Source organism: Dendrobates tinctorius, unplaced genomic scaffold (genome assembly GCF_039654945.1).
Source record: "Dendrobates tinctorius isolate UK_male_01 unplaced genomic scaffold, ASM3965494v1 ptg000102l, whole genome shotgun sequence".
In the NCBI taxonomy this organism is placed as follows: domain Eukaryota; kingdom Metazoa; phylum Chordata; class Amphibia; order Anura; family Dendrobatidae; genus Dendrobates; species Dendrobates tinctorius.
In genome coordinates, this window is record NW_027361770.1 from 41,129,433 (window position 1) to 41,149,976 (window position 20,544).

Genomic DNA, 20,544 nt, shown 5'->3' on the forward strand with positions numbered 1-20,544 from the left:
TCTGTATTGCTGTAGATAAGCCCCTGATGTAACCTGAAAGATAAGAAAAACGACTTAGATTCTACTCACCCTGGGGTCCGGTCCGATGGGTGTCGCGGTCCGGTGCCTCCCATCTTCTAGCGATGACGTCTTCCTCCTTACTTCTGCCGGACCTCTCTGACCTTTCCCGGTGCCTGCGCACTGCAGTACTCTGCTCTGCCCTCAACAGGGCAGATAAAGTACGCCTGTGCAGGAGCCACGGCAGAAGTAAGGAGGAGGACATCACTTGAAGATGGGAGGCACTGGACTGCGACACCCATCAGACCTGACCGACCCCCGCTGTGAGTATAATCTAACTCGTTTTTCTTATCTTTCAGGTTACATCGTTGGCTTATATTCGGTGGCCGCATCTCTTGGGGCAAAAATGAGGTGACATATTCCCTTTAAAGGATTTTTGGTGTGTGCTTGAAATATAAGCCCTAATCCAAAAATAAACCCTAGTTACAGTCGGGGCCGGCGACAGGGGGAATCAAACTGAGCAATTGCCCAGGGCCTCCACTCTATTAGGGGATCCCAGTGTTTCTTTTCTGAAGCTAAGATTGCTTGAGGATCTTTGGTGACTTCACAGTCATGTGACCATGATGTCACCAAAGGACTCTTAACTGCAGGAATCTAGAGAACTAAGCAGGAGACTGGCTGGTATGCAGGGCCAGCAACCTTGCTTGAGGACCTCACAGTCATGTGACTATGATGATGTCACCAAAGATCTCTCAACAGTAATCTGGAGCTGAATAGGAGACAGGCTTCTGTGTACTGTATGTGCAGTGTGTGTATATACATGTGTATGTGCAGTGTGTGCTTATATATACACTTATGTATGTATATATCTGCCAGAGGCGCACGGCACTTGTAAGATTCCTAATTTATTAAGTGGTGTGCGCCTTTTAATGAATTAGGTGCATCTTACTCCACCGGCCCCGTTCACTAAGACAGGCCTGCCAATGCAAGTCTTAATGAATAAGGGCCGTTTTTCTTGTTAGAACATCGCACAGTGTAGATAGATGTGCTGCCGTTAACATGATATGTATGGGGACAGAATGATCTATTAGTGATCTTTCTGTCCCCATCGTTCTTCGTTAGCCTGTGTGAAGAGTAGATTGTTGTACGTGGAAAAAGGAAATAGGATCTCAATAAATTCATGATGGAATTCAGGGTTTGGAGAGTTACGTTGATGTCCCAAAATGTGATGACATGATTGTATTTGAAATAACTGTTGATATTTTTTTTTTTTTTTTTTTTTTTGTTCAAGAATAAATGTGGATTGTTGTTCATGGGAAAAAAAGAAATAAGACATCCCCTGAAAATAAGCCCATCCTTTAGAGCAGAAAATAATATAAGACTGTCTTATTTTCAGAGAAATATGGTAATAAAGTCCTGTAATTACAGCTGCATGAATCAAATAGTGTGTAAGGATGTACTGCGAATGGCGGTGTCAGGAGACGTGAGAATGATGTGTGTTACCAGACTTATAAAAATAGTGACTGGTGATAATCTGCAGCTCAACAATATGTCTCACATGGCAGACAATAATGGCTTCCAATTAGGACGTTATTGAATTGGCAAGAAGGATGTGTATGCAGTAAAGACTGCCCAGCTTTGAAGAGAGAGGCTGCAGAAAGGTGTTACATGTGAAGATCAAGGAAAAAAGGGGCACATTTACTAATCCTGTTAGATAGCTGAAGACTACAGTCTCCAAATTATCAATGTGTCTCATGCTGTGTGATACATTTGGTGAATAAGTGCACCAATAATTTGCTCCTGGACTATCTATTATTATTATTATTATTATTATTATTATTATTATTAATTTAGCACCATTGATTCCATGGTGCTGTAAATGAGAAGGGGTTACATACAAATTACAGATATCACTTACAGTAAACAAACTAACAATGACAGACTGATACAGAAGGGAGAGAGGACCCTGCCCTTTCGGGCTTACATGCTACAGGATGGTGGGGAAGGAGACAGTAGGTTGGTGGGTTGCAGCAGTTCCGGTGTTGGTTGAGGTGATATCACCGGTAGTGGTGAGAGAGAAGGAGGTAGCGGGGTCATTGCAGGCTGTAGGCTTTCTTGAAGAGGTGAGTTTTCAGGTTCGTCTGAAGGATCCAAATGTGGTTGATAGTCGGACTTGTTGGGGCAAAGAATTCCAGAGAATAGGGGCAGTTCGGGAGTAGTCTTGGAGGCGGTTGGGTGAGGAGTGAATAAGTGTGGAGGAGAGAAGGAGGTCTTGGGAGGACCAGAGATTACATGAGGTAAGGTATCGGGAGATTAGTTCAGAGACATATGGGGGAGACAGGTTATAGATGGCCTTGTAGGTCAGTATTAGTAATTTGAACTGGATACGCTGAGGTAACGGGAGCCAATGAAGAGATTTGCACTGCAGAGGGGAGAAGTGGAGGAGTAGTGAGGAGAGAGATGAATTAGTCGAGCAGCAGAGTTAAGGATGGACTGGAGAGGTGCGAGGGTGTTAGCAGGGAGACCACAGAAAAGGATGTTGCAGTAGTCGAGTCGGGAGATGATGAGGGCATGCACAAGCATTTTAGTAGATTGAGGGTTGAGGAAAGGACAGATTCTGGAAATATTTTTGAGCTGGAGGCGACAGGAGGTAGAAAGAGCTTGGATGTGCGGTTTGAAGGACAAGGCAGAGTCAAAGGTTACTCCGAGACAGTGGACTTCTGGTACTGGGGAAAGTGTGATGTCATTAATTGTTATAGCTAGGTCGGGTAAGGAAGATCTGTGAAATGGAGGAAAGATGATGAGTTCAGATTTGTCCACATTGAGCTTGAGGAAGCGAGAGGAGAAGGAAGAGGATATGGCTGATAGACACTCTGGGATTCTGGACAGCAGAGAGGTGACGTCTGGGCCAGAGAGGTAGATCTGAGTGTCATCAGCATAAAGGTGGTACTGGAATCCGTGGGACTTTGAGTTGCCCCAGACCAAGTGTATAGATTGAGAAGAGTAAGGGGTCCTAAAGCAGAGCCTTGGGGGACTCGAACAGAGAGAGGGTGGGATGAGGAGGTGGTGTGGGAGACGCTGAATGTGCGGTTGAAAAGGTGTGATGAGATCCATTATAGGGCAAGGCCTTTGATGCCGAAGGAGGAGAGGATCTGTAGTAGGAGGCAGTGGTCAAAATCACATACCATAGAAGAAAAAAAGCAGGACAAAGGCACAGCTGTATGACCTCGGGTTAATGAAGCTGCACACACATCAGGGAATACCGGTGCCACTTCCAAGGAAAAAAGTCTGTATATCCATAGAGAAGAAAGTGGATAGGCACATACCGTCCCATGCAAAAAATATCCTTTATTGTGGCATCAAGTTACCAACAGCAGGCAGATAAAACCATGGAGCAAGTACAGATGACGATCGTTTCGCGCTTACATTGCGCTTCAACAGGTCATATGTAGGACAAAGCTCACAACATATTTAAAAGCAACCATTGTCCTTGTCCCACCCACCAAACATCAGGTGACAGCATCTCATTAATTATGAACAAGTGGAAAGTAAAAAAAATTGCAAAAGACAGATTATTTAAAAACAAATTAAAAAATCACAAAAACACAGCCATGTTTATCATTGGAACCTAATGGACCTTGAGCACGAGTCCGAATAATCCATCTAGCCTCCTTTCTTAATAATAATTTATTTAGGTCCCCTCCTTGTGCAGGCATTTTAACGGTTTCAATCCCTGCGGACCATAAAACTTCAGGATTACCTGCATGTTTTTTTCTTATATGTTCAATTAGTCTGGGACCCTAGTGTTTCATATGAAAAGAAACGCCAGGTCCAACAGAACAAAAAGAAAAAAGATTTATTTTTAATTTCAGATTTGGTCCTATGGATAGTCAAATTAGATCTGCGATCAACAAGAATTGGCATTTGCTAGAGGGAGAAAAAGAAATTGCGGATATAGTGTCCAGGGGCCCGCTTGTTACATACCGGAAGACTAAAAATATTAAAGATATTCTAGTTCGCAATCGTATACAAACTGAATCTAATAATTGGTTGCAAAAATATATGCCTGTAGGTAATCATAAATGCGGAAATTGTTCTTTCTGTTCCTTCCACCTTAATAATAAATATTTACAGATGGGAGGTATTTCACATAAAGTTCAAGATTTTATAACATGCCGCACTAATTACATTGTATACGTTGTTTTTTGCCCATGCTGTTTTCACTACATTGGAAAGACTATTCGTCCCTTATTTGTACGTTTCCGTGAGCATTTTAACTCCATCACCTCAGGTAAAGGGGTCCCGAGACTAATTGAACATATAAGAAAAAAACATGCAGGTAATCCTGAAGTTTTATGGTTCGCAGGGATTGAAACCATTAAAATGCCTGCACAAGGAGGGGACCTAAATAAATTATTATTAAGAAAGGAGGATAGATGGATTATTCAGACTCGTGCTCAAGGTCCATTAGGTTTCAATGATAAAATCGACATGGCTGTGTTTTTGTGATTTTTTTAATTTGTTTTTAAATAATCTGTCTTTTGCAATTTTTTTGCTTTCCACTTGTTCATAATAAATGAGATGCTGTCACCTGATGTTTGGTGGATGGGACAAGGGCAGTGGTTGCTTTTAAATGTGTTGTGAGCTTTGTCCTACATATGACCTGTTGAAGCGCAATGTAAGCGCGAAACGATCGTCGTCTGTACTTGCTCCATGGTTTTATCTGCCTGCTGTTGGTAACTTGATGCAACAATGAAGGATATTTTTTGCATGGGACGGACTGTGCCTATCCACTTTATTTTCTAAGGAGGCAGTGGTCAACTGTGTCGAATGCAGAGGACAGGTCTAGAAGCAGGAGTATAGAGTATTGTCCATTTGATATAGCTGTAAGTAGGTCGTTAGTAATTTTGGTCAGGGCTGTCTCAGTGGAGTGATGGGGGCGGAAACCAGATTGTAGATTGTCAAAGAGCGAGTTAGATGATAGATGGGAGGAAAGTTCAGCGTGGACGTGCTGTTCCAGGAGTTTGGAAGCGAATGGGAGCAATGATATTGGGCGATAGCTGGACATAGCGGATGGGTCGAGTGTTGGCTTTTTAAGGATAGGGGTGATTGTGGCATGTTTGAAAACAGAAGGGAAGTTACCGGACGTTAGTGATAGGTTGAAGAGGTGGGTTAGGAATGGGATAAGTGTGGTGGTGAGGTTGGAGAGGAGATGGGATGGGGTCAAGTGCACAGGTTGTGAGGCGCGATTTGGAGAAGAGACGATTAAGCTCCCCTTCAGTGATGTTGGAGAGTGAGGTTATGGGGTTTGGGCATTGGTTTGGTATACAAAGGGGTTGTGGTGGTTGAGTGATGAAGACTTGCCTTGTTTGGTCGATCTTATTTTTGAAGTGTGGGGCAAAGCCCTCGGCAGAGATGAGGGAGGTTGGAGTAGGCAGTGGTGGGTGGAGGAGGGAGTTAAAAGTTTTGAATAACTGTTTGGGGTTGTAAGATAGGGAAGATATGAGGGTTGTGAAGTAGGCCTGTTTAGCAGAGGTGAGGGCAGGTTTGAAATCGAGTGTTGCCTGTTTGAATGTGGTGAAGTCATCTTGCAAATTTGTTTTCTTCCAGCGCCGCTCTGCCATCCTGGACACTTGCCGGAGCTTTTTAATGGTGTTATTGTGCCAGGGTTGTCTGTTGATACGTCACATTCTGCCGTGAACGAGAGGGGCAACCGCGTCTATAGCTGATGCGAGCGTGGCATTGTAGAAAGCAGTGGCACCGTCTTTGTCATGGAGTGAGGATATGTATGCCAGTGGTGGAATAGAGTCAGAGAGCGCGTGGGTGTCTAGGTGTGCAAGGTTTCTGCGGTGGTGCGCGTGTTGCTGGAAATGGGTGCCAGGTGAGGAGGACAGGGATGAGAAAGTGAGTAGATGGTGGTCAGAGGGAGAGGGGAGGTGGTGAAGTTAGAAAGAGAGCGGGTGAAGACCAGGTCTAATGTGTGTCCGTCTGTGTGGGTGGCTGAGAAGGACCACTGAGTAAATCCAAAGGATGAAGTAAGGGACAGGAGTTTGGAGGCTGCTGACTGAAGGGTATCAGTGGGGATGTTGAAGTCACCCATGATGATAGTGGGGGTGTCAGTTGAAAGAAAATGAAGAAGCCAGGTAGAGAATTGGTCAATGAAGGCAGTGGTCGGGCCTGGAGGTCGGTATATGACGGCCACTTGGAGGTTGCAGGGAGAGTAGATGCGGACAGAGTGGACTTCAAAAGAGGGGAGAATTAGGGAGGGAAGAGGTGGGATTGGGTTGAAAGTGCAGTTGGAAGAAAGGAGAAGACCCACTCCTTCACCATGTCTATTGCCAGGGCGAGGAGTGTGGATGAAGTGGAGGCTGCTGTAATACAGCTCAGTATGAGAGGCGGTGTCAGCCATGTTTCTGTGAGGCCGAGGAAGGCAAGATTGCGAGAGAGAAAGAGGTCATGAATCACATGTAGCTTATTTCAGATGGAGCGGGCATTCCAAAGTGCTCCCGAGAGAGGGAGCAGGGGGTTGGGTGTCAATGGCACAGGTTTTAATTTGGAAAGATTGCGGTAGTTCTTATTAGATAGGGAGTGGTAGGAAGGGGTAGTAATGGGGGGGTATGAGCTGTGGGGGTCCAGGATTGGGAGATGGGTTGCCAGCAGTGAGGAGAAGCAGAGAAAGGGAGAGCAGATGGGAGAAGGAGAGTGGGCAGCTTGTTTTATGTTTCATTCGGACAGATTTGAGATTGAGGAGCAGTTCAGCAGAGGAGGTCAGGTGGGGAGGAAAGAGGGAAGGGGAGATGATTATTTGGTTAGAGGGTGCTGGGGTTTGGGGATAGCGAAGGAGAGTGAGGATTAAAGGAGCAAACACTGTGAGGGCATATGTAAACATGGTGAAGAAATAAGATAGGTTAAAAGAAAAGCTAAGACCAAGAAATAAGAAGGGCTTACTCAGCAGACATACCCAAAGAGACAGGTGTATAGTGAGGGGTCCTGACTCCTGCCGTGACTAACTGCCGTAGTAATGACTGCATCTTCACTTTCACTATACTTATGCTGCAGGGAGACGCGTGCCCCCCTAGGAGGTATCTGAATATTTAGGACTGAGTAGTGGATCAGGTGATAGGGATTGTGGGAACTGATTTGGAATAAATTACCAATTGCCTAGCACACCAGGGGAGGTTAGACAATCAAAGGCACAGGGCCTGGCTACATCCATATGCTAGTAACACCTTACACCTGATAGCATCTCTACTGGCCCCAACATGGCTATACAGCAGTAAGTATTGAGTTCAATGCAACAAATGAATTTAGCAAACCTTCAGTAGGCACTGTTATATACCATTAAATGAAATGTTTCACTAGATGACAGCAAACAGGCATTGTAGCAGTAGCAGAGATTGTACCTGTGTGAAGAAAGGAGAGGAGCTTGATGTTAATTATCGTCCGTAGTAATAACTGCATCTTCAGTATACTTATGCTGCAGGGAGACACGTGCCTGACCCGCACACGTGCCTGACCCGCACACGTGCAATGTAGCAGTTCAAGCCATGCTTCCTTTCTTGTAAATTTTAACTCTTTTCTATGGCTCTTAGGCTAGTTCCACACTAGCGTTCGGCAGGGCTGCGCATGGCAGCCTTCTTCCTCCGTTAAGCCCCGCCCACTGCCGCTCCTCTTCCTTCAGTTCCGCCTACGTCTGCATGCGTCCTGCGTATCCTATCTTTAACATTGGGTACGCAGGTCATGCGGATGTATGCAGATGCCTCCGCATGCGTCGTTTTGACACTGCGCCGAGCTGCGTCGTACGCAACATGTTGCATTTTGTTGCAGTTGGCGCAATGTCAAAACGACGCATGCGGAGGCACCCGCATGGCCTGTGTACCCAATGTTAAAGATAGGGTACGCATGATGCATGCTGACATAGGCGGAGCTGAAGGAGGAGGTGCGGCAGTGGGCGAGGCTTAATGGAGGAAGTAGGCTGCCATCCGCAGCCCTGCTGAACGCTAGTGTGAAACTAGCCTTATCGAGTCAGTGAAAAAATGACTAAAACCGTTAGAGATCAACTACCTATTCTGAATTATTTTAAAATTTATGCCAAAACCTGTAAATCAGTAGGGGTCCTACACTTTTCACAGGACTTAGGCCTCTTTCACACATCAGTTTTTTGGCATCAATCACAATTCGTCGGTTTTCTGAAAAAAACGGATGCAGCAACTGATGCCGCTGGATCCATTTTTTTCTCATAGACTTTTATTAATGACGGATGGCCGCATGTTTCATCCGTCATTCGGCGTATCCGTCAGAAATTCTTTGTCTGTCGGCCGAATACAACAGACATAGGAACGTTTTTTGTCTACGTCGAAAAGTCGAACAGCGACGGATCCAGCACCATCCGTCATTGGCTATAATGGAAGCATATGGGCGCAGGATCCGTCGCTGTCCGTCAAAAGATGGATTCCGGCGACAGATTCCTTTTTTTAAAACTGAGCATTTAACCCATACAGCCATTCTGGCACATAAAAAATCTCTCTCTCTTCACAAGGAACAAAGTTCACCACAAGCTGCTGTGAAGGATCCGTCAAAAAAACGAATCCAGCACATCAGTTTTTTACAATCTGCACAGGATCCTTTTTTTTCACACTTTGACGGATTACGACTGATTGTAAAAAACTGGTGTGTGAAAGAGGTCTTACGTGAGCCTGCATTTACAGCAGCGTACGGATTCAATGGAAGGCATACATTTTGTACTCTTTCCCTTCTATTGAATATACTCTGCTCTTTGTGCAAACTTTTGAATAATTGTTTAGGGTCTCAGAACCCAGACCCCCACTGATTTTTTGATATTTAAAGTAACTGCAGAATGTAAACGAAAATTGCTGAAAGTTTACTTCGTAAATAAATGTGGTACAAGGCATGTCCACTGTTTTTATGGCACAAATTCTTGCATGTTAAGCATAGTACATCTCCATCACATTGCTTTAGGTTTTGCTGGAGGTACTTTGTAAGTTTGGAAGCCTTGATGCTAGGGCGCACTGAACATAGTGGTAATGTGTGGACATCTACTTTAGGCCAGGAGCAAAACACAAAACAAATATCCTGGAATAAAAAAGTAAAAAAATATATTGCAAAAATTGCATGAAGGTAGTAATAATAGTAATAATAAGGGTATTTAGTTAACATATGACCGCCGTGTTTCTGAGTTGGAAAATCCATTCTGTCTGGCCTATACTATTACTGGTGGTTCAGTCCCTCTGTCCTTGTTCACATTTACGTCACTTGACAAGTGGAAAGGTTTTAAATACAAGAGTTAGGACTGTCCCACAAGGGTTGCCGTGACGTGGCGGGATGGCTTCTACATTATTTTGATCAAAATTATGTTAACTAAATACCCTTATTATTACTATTATTACTACCTTCATGCAATTTTTGCAATATATTTTTTTACTTTTTTATTCCAGGATATTTGTTTTGTGTTTTGCTTTTGGTTTTCTCTGTGTAAAGGTCATGTGTTCATATGCAATTACATTTTGCATGCACATTAATTTACTTTTTCTGCTCAGACCCAGTTTCTACTTTAGGCCAGGGTCGGATGTGCGAGATACTCGCACGAGTCTTGCACGTCAATACCCAGCACTGCCGCCAGCACTCGGACTGGAGCGTTCAGCTGCATGTATTTCTATGCATCTGAACCCTCCGGTCGCGAGTATCAGCGGCAGTGCTGGGTATTGACGTGCGAGACTCGTGCAAGTTTCTCGCACGTCTGACCCGGCCTTAGTGAAATAGTTGAAGACTAGCGATGAAAAACTGAATCCGCTGCCCCCGTTGTGCACGCCTTTCACAGTGTGCGACGGTACGTCGCCCCGATGCAGGGCGTCGGCCGTCGCACGACGCTAATGTGAAAGTAGCCTTTGGCTTCATTTCCACAATGAGTATTTGACGCTGCTTATTTTTGCTGCATAAAAAACGCAGCATCTTACAGTTACAAAGTGGATGGGATTTCTAGAAATCTTATGCCCACTGTTTTTTCTTTTGCGCTATATAAAATGACCTGCGGTACGCATTTGGAAACAGCGATTTATCAATTTCTTTTACAACTATGCTGATTTTCCCCATAGACTTGCATCAGATGACAAAAATCCACAGGTAAAAACTCATGTGTTTTTAGTGCGTTTCTTTTCTTGAATCACACTAAAAATGCGTATAATACATGAATCAATAACGTTTAACAAAGCCATATATCCGTAACTAATAAAAACAGAGTAAAAAACACTGACACCAGAAGGTAGTAAAATATAAAAATAAGAATATAAGAAAAAATATGTATGTGTGTATATATAATCAAATTATCATTTCATATTTTTATAATCTATCTGGTGCACAGTGAGAAAGTGGAAACCACTTAATATATAGAGCAAAACTCCAATACCAAGAGCATAGAGTAGATAGAGAATTCCAGACATGAAATTTGTGCAATAACAAAGTTTATTAAGGTTTAACAAATAGTTATAAATGGCATTATAGAATTAAAATATTTAAAAAAAAAAAAAAAACTGTTGTGCGCATCTACAGGATCAATAAAATACCATATAAAATGAATAGTACTAATTAGGTATATATAGTAACCCATAAAGGTAATAAAAGTCCATATAAAAAACCTCTAATAGCAATAATGACAGTGAATAGGTGGAAATATATTAAAAATTGCGAAAAACTGAAGTGCAAAATAGTGCTAAAAATTAACTCACGATGTGCTGCAAATAACAAAAGAAAGGTAGAAGTGCAAATAACAAGATACACCAAAGGGTATATTATAAACAGGGCACAAAGTCTTCAGATGTTAGGATCATGTGTACACACATGAATCAAATAAATATAAAGTGCAGATAAAGATATGCAAAAGGTTATATTAAAAATAGGACAAAATACCTTAAGGGGTTAAGATCCTGAGTGCATACAGGACACCCCGACGCGTGTTTCTGTTTAACTTCCTTCGTCAGCTTCAACAACAACGCTGGAATCAACAAGTGTTTTGTACCTAGGGTTATTCTGTGTTTCTTCTGCTTAATATTTGAACGAATGAGTCATAAAGTTAGAAGCATACAAAATCACTACCAAAGAGCTTCAAATTAGTAATTAAAACTGTAAGACAAAGGGAGATTTCAGCCTCCACTCCCTACAAGTGATTTATTCTCTGCTAAGATGATCTTCCTTTTGTGGGGCTGCAATGCTAATCAGTGCAGGGCAGATGGCAATCAGTATTGCAGCACATTAGAGCTGATTGCAACAGAAGTCCAACTGGCACTTCTTTATTTTATTTATAAAACTTCTGATGTGCCTGCTGTCAGAGCGACATGGTGCTGATATACAGCACAGTGCTGCTTCACTTCATTTCATTTTCCATGCCCTGCACCTTTCAGTGTGCTGTTTGTCCATGATAAAGTTAAAGGCTAAAAATTGCACTCCTGAAGGGAGCGCTTTTTAAATTGCAGATCACTTTAAGCTGATTAGTATATAATTTGCTCTAGAGTATGCTGAGATCTTAATACGGACAATATATTACCTTCCTGTGTAATTGTAAAGACCAAAGGTGCTTTCTCTGTATTTCATTTTTTTTCGTGTAGATGTTAGAAGCTATCCGTCTAAAGCCGGCAATACAAATAGAGAAAAAAGACCAACACTAAGCTAGTGGGAACAGGTGCCAGCCAAAAATCATATTACTTGAAAAACTATAAGGTTACACCATGTATTACTAAAAATGATTACTCTAGAACATTTAAACTGCATTACTGCCATAGAAAACGGGAAAAAGGAAAAAAGTGCTATACAATGTATATCTGATACTTAGCGAATAGATTGGCCAATGTATGTGAGCTCAACTACAATATATGTGAGCTCAACTACCAACTTCAAGGTGTCCTTCAAAGTTGAGTCCCAGTCCTGTTATGTGTCAGAAGGCAAATTTGGCAAAATCTTTTTGCAAGGTGGACAATCCTTTTAATTGAATTCCACTGAGAAGTATCCCTCGTATTTGATTATATGTATGTTCCATTATCATGCATCTATTGTTTTCTGAATACTTTTTAGGAGGAGTGGATTCCTATGGTTGTCATCTCTGGACATTTCAACAGTGTTCAGGGACTCCGATGGGATCCCGATGGAGAATTTATAATAACAGTAGGTGCAGACCAAACTACCAGACTCTTTGCTCCTTGGAAAAGAAGTGACCAAGCAGAGGTATTTCATTATTTTAATAGAAGTGAAGTTTTCTAAAATTATAATTTGTTTGTGTTATTTATTGGCAGACTATTTTCTGATTTTTGTTTTTATTTTTTATAAATGTGTGTTTTAACTTCAAGAAACAGAAAGAAAGGGTTAATAAACTTCTTGAATGTGGTTTTGAGGACTTTGAGGGGTTTAGTTTTTTAAATGGTGTCACCTTTGGGTATTTTGTGTCACATAGGCCCCTCAATATCACTTCAAATGTGATTTCTTGGATATATGAGAAATTGCTGATTAACTTTTTACCCTTCTGGCTTCCTAACAAAAAAAAAAAGATGTTTCAAAAATGATGCAGATGTAAAGTAGACATGTAGGAAATCTTATTTACTATTTTGTGGCATAAATTATCTGGTTTAAGTTCATAAAAATTCAAAGTTTGAAAATAGCTAAATTTCGATATTATCATAAATAAATACAACGTATCAACAAAAATGTACTCCAATCATGAAGTACAATGTGTCACGAAAAAAACAATCTCAAAATCAGTGGGATCCGTTGAAGCGTTCCAGAGTTATTGCCACATTAAGTGACAGAGGGCACAGTTGAAAAAATTGACCTGCTCAGGAAGGTGAAAACAGGCTTGGGTGTGAAGGGGTTAAAGCTTCCCTGGTCTTGTTGAAGAGGAGGGGTCATTATTGCTAATTTAAATGCACTAAGGTAGAATAGGGATTTAACAGATCTATTGTTAGTTTTTTTCTGCAGTGTGTAAGTATGTATTATGCACAGACTTCTCTGCTATATATGCGTATACTGTATATATACCTACCAGCTCTGCTACATGCAAATATAGGCACACAAAGCACTGCTACATGTGAACATATAGACATACAAGCACAGCTGAGCTACCTACACGTTTACAGATACATGCCATACATTACTTCATTCTGCAGTTCCTTCCAGGCTGAAAGGTCCTGGAGCTAGTTGGGTGGAATGTTATCAGTTGGTCAGGATGGCTTCCTCTTCTGATCTGGACCGATCAGATAGATCAGTGTAGGGCAGGCAGTTCTATCTGTGATTGGGAAGGACAGGTGACTGCTTTCTCCTCCATCACAGGAAGCTGCCTCAGTCCAAACGATTAGACACACACTTTTTTAGTAAATGTCCTTGATCTCTATATACAGGTGCTTCTCACAAAACTAAAATATCATCAAAAAGTTAATTTCAGTTCTTCAATACAAAAAGTGAAACTCTTATATAGAGTCATTACAAACAGAGTGATCTATTTCAAGTATTTATTTCTGTTAATGATTATGGCTTACAGACTATGAAAACCCAATAGTCATTATCTCAGTAAATTAGAATAATTACAAAAACACATGCAAAGTCTCCCTAAGCATTTAAAAAGGTCCCTTAGTCTGTTTCAGTAGGCTCCACAATCATGGAGAATGGCCATTCAAAAATTAGGGGGAGATTCACAAGGAGTGGACTGCTGCTGGAGTCATTGCTTCAAAATCCACCACACACAGACGTATCCAGGATATGGGCTACAAGAGTTGCATTCCTGAGGCAAACCTTCACGTGACCAGTAGACAACGCCAGAAGCGTCTTACCTGGGGCAAGGAGAAAAAGAACTGGACTGGTGCTCAGTGGTCCAAGGTGTTGTTTTCAGAAGCAAGTAAATTTTGCATTTCATTTGAAAATCAAGGTCCCAGAGTCTGGAGGGAAATACACACTATCCAAGCTGCTTGAGGTCTAGTGTGAAGTTTCCACAATCAGTGATGGTTTGGGGAGCCATGTCATCTGCTGGTGTAGGTCCACTGTGTTTTATCAAGACCAAAGTCAGCGCAGCCGTCTGACAGGAAATTTTAGAGCGCTTCATGCTTCCCTCTGCTGACAAGCTTTTTGGAGATGAATATTCATTTCTCTTAAGTATCGGCACACGTGACCGCCGGCAGTAGCAGGAAGCTGGTGGCTGACACTGCGCGCTACTGAAGAGCAATGAATACTCACTGCTCTATGCGCACACAGTCCTGGCGAGTATTCCGGCAGCTGTGCTCTGCTTGTGAGCAGTGCATGACGTCCCTGCCATGCGCTGCTTACAAGCATAAAGCAGTTGCTGGCACCGGAGCAGGACGCTGCGAGGGAGCACTGTAAAGGTAAGTGTAATGTTATTTTTTTAATTTTTTCTGATGGGGCCAGTCATACCAAGATAAGAATGGGACCAATCATACCAGGAACGGGATGAGGGCATGCATACCAGGATGGGGGTGGTTGGGGGCCAATTATAAGGATGGGTCATGCATATTAGGATAGGGATGGGGCCATGCATACCAGGACGAGATGGGGGGCCCTGCATACCAGGATGGGGCCATGCAAGCTAGTATAGGGATGAGGGCGATCATTCCTGCCAGGATAGGGATGAGGGGGCATGCATACCAGGATAGGGATGAGGGATCCATGCATTCCAGAATAGGGATGAGGGGGCTATGTGTATCAGGATATGGATGAGGGGATCATATATACTAGGATAGGGGATATTAAGTACAGAATTGACCATGTTTTTTGCTTCAATTTTTGATGATATTCTAATTTTGTGAGGAGCACCTGTATTTCTTATAATCTGGTTGCTCTGTGTTGTTAGTGCCATATGCTTACAAGTGCTATGGCTGTAAAATGTAGCAATTTATATTGTCATAAAGTTAAAGCCAATAATATTACTACTTATTTATTATGAGATGTCTCTGGTTTTTCTTATTGCACATGTATTGTGACATCACTACTTGTAGCAAATTGAGCATTTACTTAAAATACCCCCAAAAGGATTTACTATACAGCGTGATGATTTATCTTTTAATATTGATCGGTGGACATTAGGCAGAGAGTGCAGTGAGTCAAGTGCACACAAGCGTTTTATTGCATTTACAGTTAACAAGATTATAAAATCACATCCTGTGCTTCTTGGTGTGTTAAATGTATTGTCATCTTACAGATTGTTACATTCCAAGATTCTTCAAAACAGTGTCAGTTTTATCTTCATGTAGACCTCATATATTCCAAAGACTATATGGCCTTCCGAGAATCCTTTGTCATGGTCGCAAGCAGCTGCCGAAGTTGCCATTTATGGAGAAGATGACATATAGAGACTTAGAATTCGCCTCTTGCGATTAGAAGTGCTCTGTGTCATGGTGAAATATTGCTCGTTATCTTCTCACTAGCGAAAACTGCAAACATGAAGGAGTTGGATCTTTTATATGCATTAACTTTATCTGCTCATTATGCTCTTGTCTTCAGCTTTTTGACATGGGAATGCTCTACCTCTTGTCAGCCATAGAAGCTTAAAATCTCCATCCCCAAGTATGTAAGACTATTCCTTTCTTTCCATCAGCCTAAGCTAGTCACACATGTAGGATAGCTGTAGGCCGATGTCTCCTTCATATTATCCTTTATTAGTCCCCTCAGGGGACTTGACCTTGCAATTGTCTGATGGCTTATACCAGTGATGGCGAACCTTTCTGAGACTGAGTGCCCAAACTGCAACCTAAAACCCAATTATTTATGGCGAAGTACCAACACGTGCCAAATACCCCATCATAATCCCCTCCATGTAGAAATATGCCCCATCATGATCCCCTTCATGCAGAAATATGCCCCATCATGATCCCCTTCTTGTAGTAATATGCCCCATCATGATCCTCTTCATGCAGAAATGCCCATCATGATCCCCTTCATGTAGAAATATGCCCCATCATGATCCCCTTCATGTAGAAATATGCCCCATCATGATCCCCTTCATGTAGAAATATGCCCCATCATGATCCCCTTCATGCAGAAATATGCCCCATCATGATCCCCTTCATGTAGAAATTGCCCATTCCACCACCTCCATCATTTCCTCCTCCCCATCACCACCCCCATCATTGACCCTCTCCCCATCACTGGCCCTCTCCCCATCACTCCCATCATTGGCCCTCTCCACATCATTGACAAACACACACCACAGCGGCCACACTCACCACACACACACCAGCGGCCACACTCGCCTCTCTGCGAATTGCACTCGCAGAAATGCACTCTCCAGAATTGCCATTTCTAGTCGATGCTCCTCCTCTAAAAAAAAATGTAATAAGAAAGTAATCTAAGCATGGTAGTATGTAATGCAAAGTGTTCGCAATAAAATAATCCGCTCGCCATGCAGGAACGTGTCCTCATTAGTGATGAGCGAGCATACTCTGTAATGTTCGGTACTCGCCCGAGCATCGATGTACTCGCGGTACTCTGCAAGCACCGAGCATTTCCGTGATTATGCGGTGGGAGCTCGCGTCCCCACCCTGCATGTTTGTCGCTCTTTAGAGCGCCAGTCAACATGCAGGGATTGTCTGCCACGCACTGTAATGCCGCAGCCATCTTGGTTGTGTTATTACAGGGATTGGCTGGTCGCACAGCATCATTAGGTGTATAAGATACCTAGCGCCATGCTTTTCACAGTCACCTCCGAAATCAGTTAGTGTAGTTAGAGCTGCTGCCGAGATAGGGTCAGGCGATTTGAGGGTTTATAAGTTAGTGGGTATACCATCATAGAATACACAAATGCAGCTAAACCAACAGTCCTTAATTACTGGGTATAAAGATTGCAGTGCTAAGTAGGCAGGGAGTGTATGTGCGTATATACATATCAGTGGAAGGCATGCAGGCACTGTATGTGGGTATATAGAGATTAGTAGCAGGAAGGCATTGTATGTGGCATACTTCATTGCTTACATCAAGAGGGTCCATTCCATTACTGTCTGCTGCTGCCTATTACACTCCCAGGGGTGCTGGGTTTCTTTTTATACACACCCACTAATTAACCGATCATTTACTGAGCACAGGTGAGGATGTAAACTGGAATTGGGTGCATTATATGACCAGGCGACAAAACTTTTGTCTTGCCAAAATCTGACCATTCTGTATCCATTAAATGATCAATATTTCTGCATTGATGCCAATTTCTGTTCTTAACCTAAACCACATTTCGGAGGGTTTCAGCTTTCAAAAGAATAATTTATACAACCAATGGAAAAATATTCAGGATTGAGAGTCCTCAGTAGTTGATACCTTTTAATGGCTAACTGAAAAGATGGTAACACATTGCAAGCTTTCGAGACTACTGAGGTCTCTTCATCAGGCTAGACTAATACAAAATCTGAAGTCACATATTTATGCACAATACAGCCTAGAAAAAATGCAATAGATAAGACAAGTGATGTGAAGCAGAACTATCAATATGGGAGATGGAAAAACATAAATATAAACATTGGACCAGTTCATAGATAAGGAGTCCGGATGTTTTATGGTCCTCTGATTGGGGTCCTTATCTATGAACTGGTCAATGTTTATATTTATGTTTTTCCCTCTTCCATATTGATAGTTCTGCTTCACGTCACTTGTCTTATCTATTGCATTTTTTCTAGGCTGTATTGTGCATAAATATGTGACTTCAGATTTTGTATTAGTCTATGCCTGATGAAGAGACCTGAGTAGTCTCGAAAGCTTGCAATGTGTTACCATCTTTTCAGTTAGCCATTAAAAGGTATCAACTACTGAGGACTCTCAATCCTGAATATTTTTCTATCTACTGGCTAACACGGTACAAAGATGTACATCTTTCCTGTACAACCAATGGATGAATTTAACGTCAGGTTATAAGCTTTTATTTACATAACGTGGATAAGCAACATAACTTCTCTCAGGAAGTGTACATATATTTACCGTATATCCGTAGCCCCAGGTTTCAGTGGGCAGGAAAAAATTTTTTGGTATCTTAATCCTGATTATTTTATTCCAAAGCAATCGACACCCCTTTTTTTTTCTCCATTTGCTTGTCGACACTGCAGAATACAGGCAGATCCTTTTCATAGTACAGCATGAAAAGCCAGCTATTTTAAACAGGTTTGCCCGTCCCCAGCCATCACATCTGAGTGCGCAGAAATTTATGACATTTTTGTGGTACTGTTAAATTTTTTTGGAGTGTCTTATATAATTTCTTAGTTTCAACGTTTTTATTGAAAAGAAAACATCATTTAACATGAAATACATTCATATTGGAGTACAAGGATCCCCTCGCAGGGGGAATTATTAAAGAAAAAGCATGGGAAACCTATATAGTATCCTTGACTTCATTGTCTTAGTTTGAAAGAATTGCTAAACAACAGTTTTTACATAACCAAATTAGTGTCAAAAATATAAGATGAGTCGACGTGAAATACTAGCATAAGCGGTTCAGAGTATATAAATTTAGACAGTAACTACCTTGTCGATTAAACTATATAGATAAAGATATCATCCTAGAGAGGTCCTCACCATTGAATGCCTGGATCCAAGGTTCCCATACACCTTGGAAAGCATCGAAAGTATCGGATCTAATGGCTTCTATTTTTTCATAAAGCATTATCAAATTAACCCTTCTTTTCACCTGCGTTATTGAAAGCGTCTTAGTTTTCCAACTGCTAGCTATGTGGTTCCTGGTTGCCATAGTAATAAAATCAATAAGATGACAAGTCTTATTATTCGCATTGACTGGTCTGTCTCCGAGCAGTAATACCGACGGAGATAAAAATAATTTCCTATTTAGGGCTGTATTAATTAATTTGACCACATCCTTCCAGAGAGATTTCACTATCGGTCAAGTCCACCATGTGTGGAGCATGTCCCCACTATCACTACACCCCCTAAAACAGTTGCCTGGGATTTTGTGGTAGATGTTGTGTAGGAAGCTAGGTACATAGTGAATTCTATGGAACAATTTAAGGGATGTCTCAGTAAGCGAAATTTGATTGCTACCCTTCACAATGTTTTTGTAGCACCTGTACCACCTTTGTGGTGAGAGGGAGATTTATAAATCTGCTTCCCATTGCTCCATAGACTTCAGTTTCAAGCATTCTCTAGGTTGGTTAAATGTGGAATAAAGATGAGATATAAGGCTGTTACTCAATGGGTCGTATAGACATTTTAATTCGTAAGTTGTGGGCTTTGTATTTGTAGAGTTTACTGTTAGATTTTGTAAAAAATGAAAAATATGCTCCAGTCTGAAAGCTTCTGATCTTGGTGCTTGATATTTTGTGATGAACTCTTGTTTTGACATTAGTTTAAAGTGAGTAGATAGACTTTGCAGTCTGGTTAATTTATTCTGTTGCCACCATGCGTGATTCCTGGAGGTAACTCCTGGTGGTAACATGGGATTGTAAAACAGGTTTAGAAGTGGAGAGGGGTGGGATTGTAATGCAAATTGAAATCTATTTGCTCTCCAGACACGTAGAGAATGAAAAGTATATGGCGAATGCAGAGCTAGATCTTTCGGCAAAGGTCCTGTAGCCCAAATTAAGCTTTCCAAGGAGTATGGTGCTATATGGGAGTTTTCTATTTGTGGCCAGATGGGCGCGTGGTGTTCTGCATTTACCCCTGCCAGCTGGGCAATCTGGGCCGCCTTATAGTAAAGATTGAAGTTCGGCAGCGAAACTCCTCCCTGTCTTTTGTGTCTGAACAGTATTTGCTGGGAGATACGAGGTTTTTATTGTTCCAGATAAAACCTGTTATGTGTGAGTTTATCGTTTTGAAGGTCAATAGAGATATTGGGATGGGTAGAGATGGGAATAAACATAGAGATTGAGGCAATGAGACCATTTTTATCGAGTGCTCTCTTCCCAGGAGCGAGAGAGACGGAGAGAACCATTTTGATAGGGATTGTGTTAGTTTTTGAAGTAGGGGGGTATAGTTATGCTTAAAGAGTGGATTTGGATGGCGTAAGATTTATTCCTAGGTAGGTGATATATCGCTTCGCGTGTCGGAAACGGAAGTTCTCTATTATTGAGGCTTGTTCATCCGAAGGGGTGTTCAGGAACATAATTTCTGATTTATCAACATTGACCTTTATACCTGAAGTTTCCTCAAAATGTTTAAGTGTGCTTATAAGATTAGGCAGAGATACATGGGGGTTTGTCAGAGTTAAAAGGAGGTCGTCTGCAAACAGACTGACCTTGTATTCCTGTTTACCAATAGTTTGACCTGAGATATCAGGGTGTAAACGTATCTTTTGCGCCAAAAGTTCCATTACCATAGCGAATAGGGCTGGGGATAGGGGGCAACCTTTCCTAGTTCCCCTATTAATGATTATTGGTTTAGGAACGGTTGAAGGCAGTTTTAAATATGCTACCGGGTTATTGTAGAGAAGTTTAAGCGAATCAATCAGTTGTTGCGATATCCCCATACTATGCAATATATTAAACATGTATGGCCATATAACGGTGTCAAAAGCTTTTTCTATATCTAAAGCCAGTACTGTCATGGGGGTTTTAC

General features: G+C 41.8%; 1 protein-coding gene across 4 annotated transcripts in view; it reads left to right on the top strand.

Moving 5' to 3' along the window:
* ELP2 (elongator acetyltransferase complex subunit 2) overlaps positions 1-20,544 on the top strand; it is a 162,750-nt gene that overhangs the window by 88,509 nt on the left and 53,697 nt on the right. For all 4 annotated transcript variants that reach the window (XM_073587856.1, XM_073587859.1, XM_073587857.1 and 1 more), the window contains one exon: positions 12,079-12,228. In XM_073587856.1, coding sequence (XP_073443957.1) covers positions 12,079-12,228 — 150 coding nt within the window. The remainder of the gene's footprint in view (positions 1-12,078; positions 12,229-20,544) is intronic.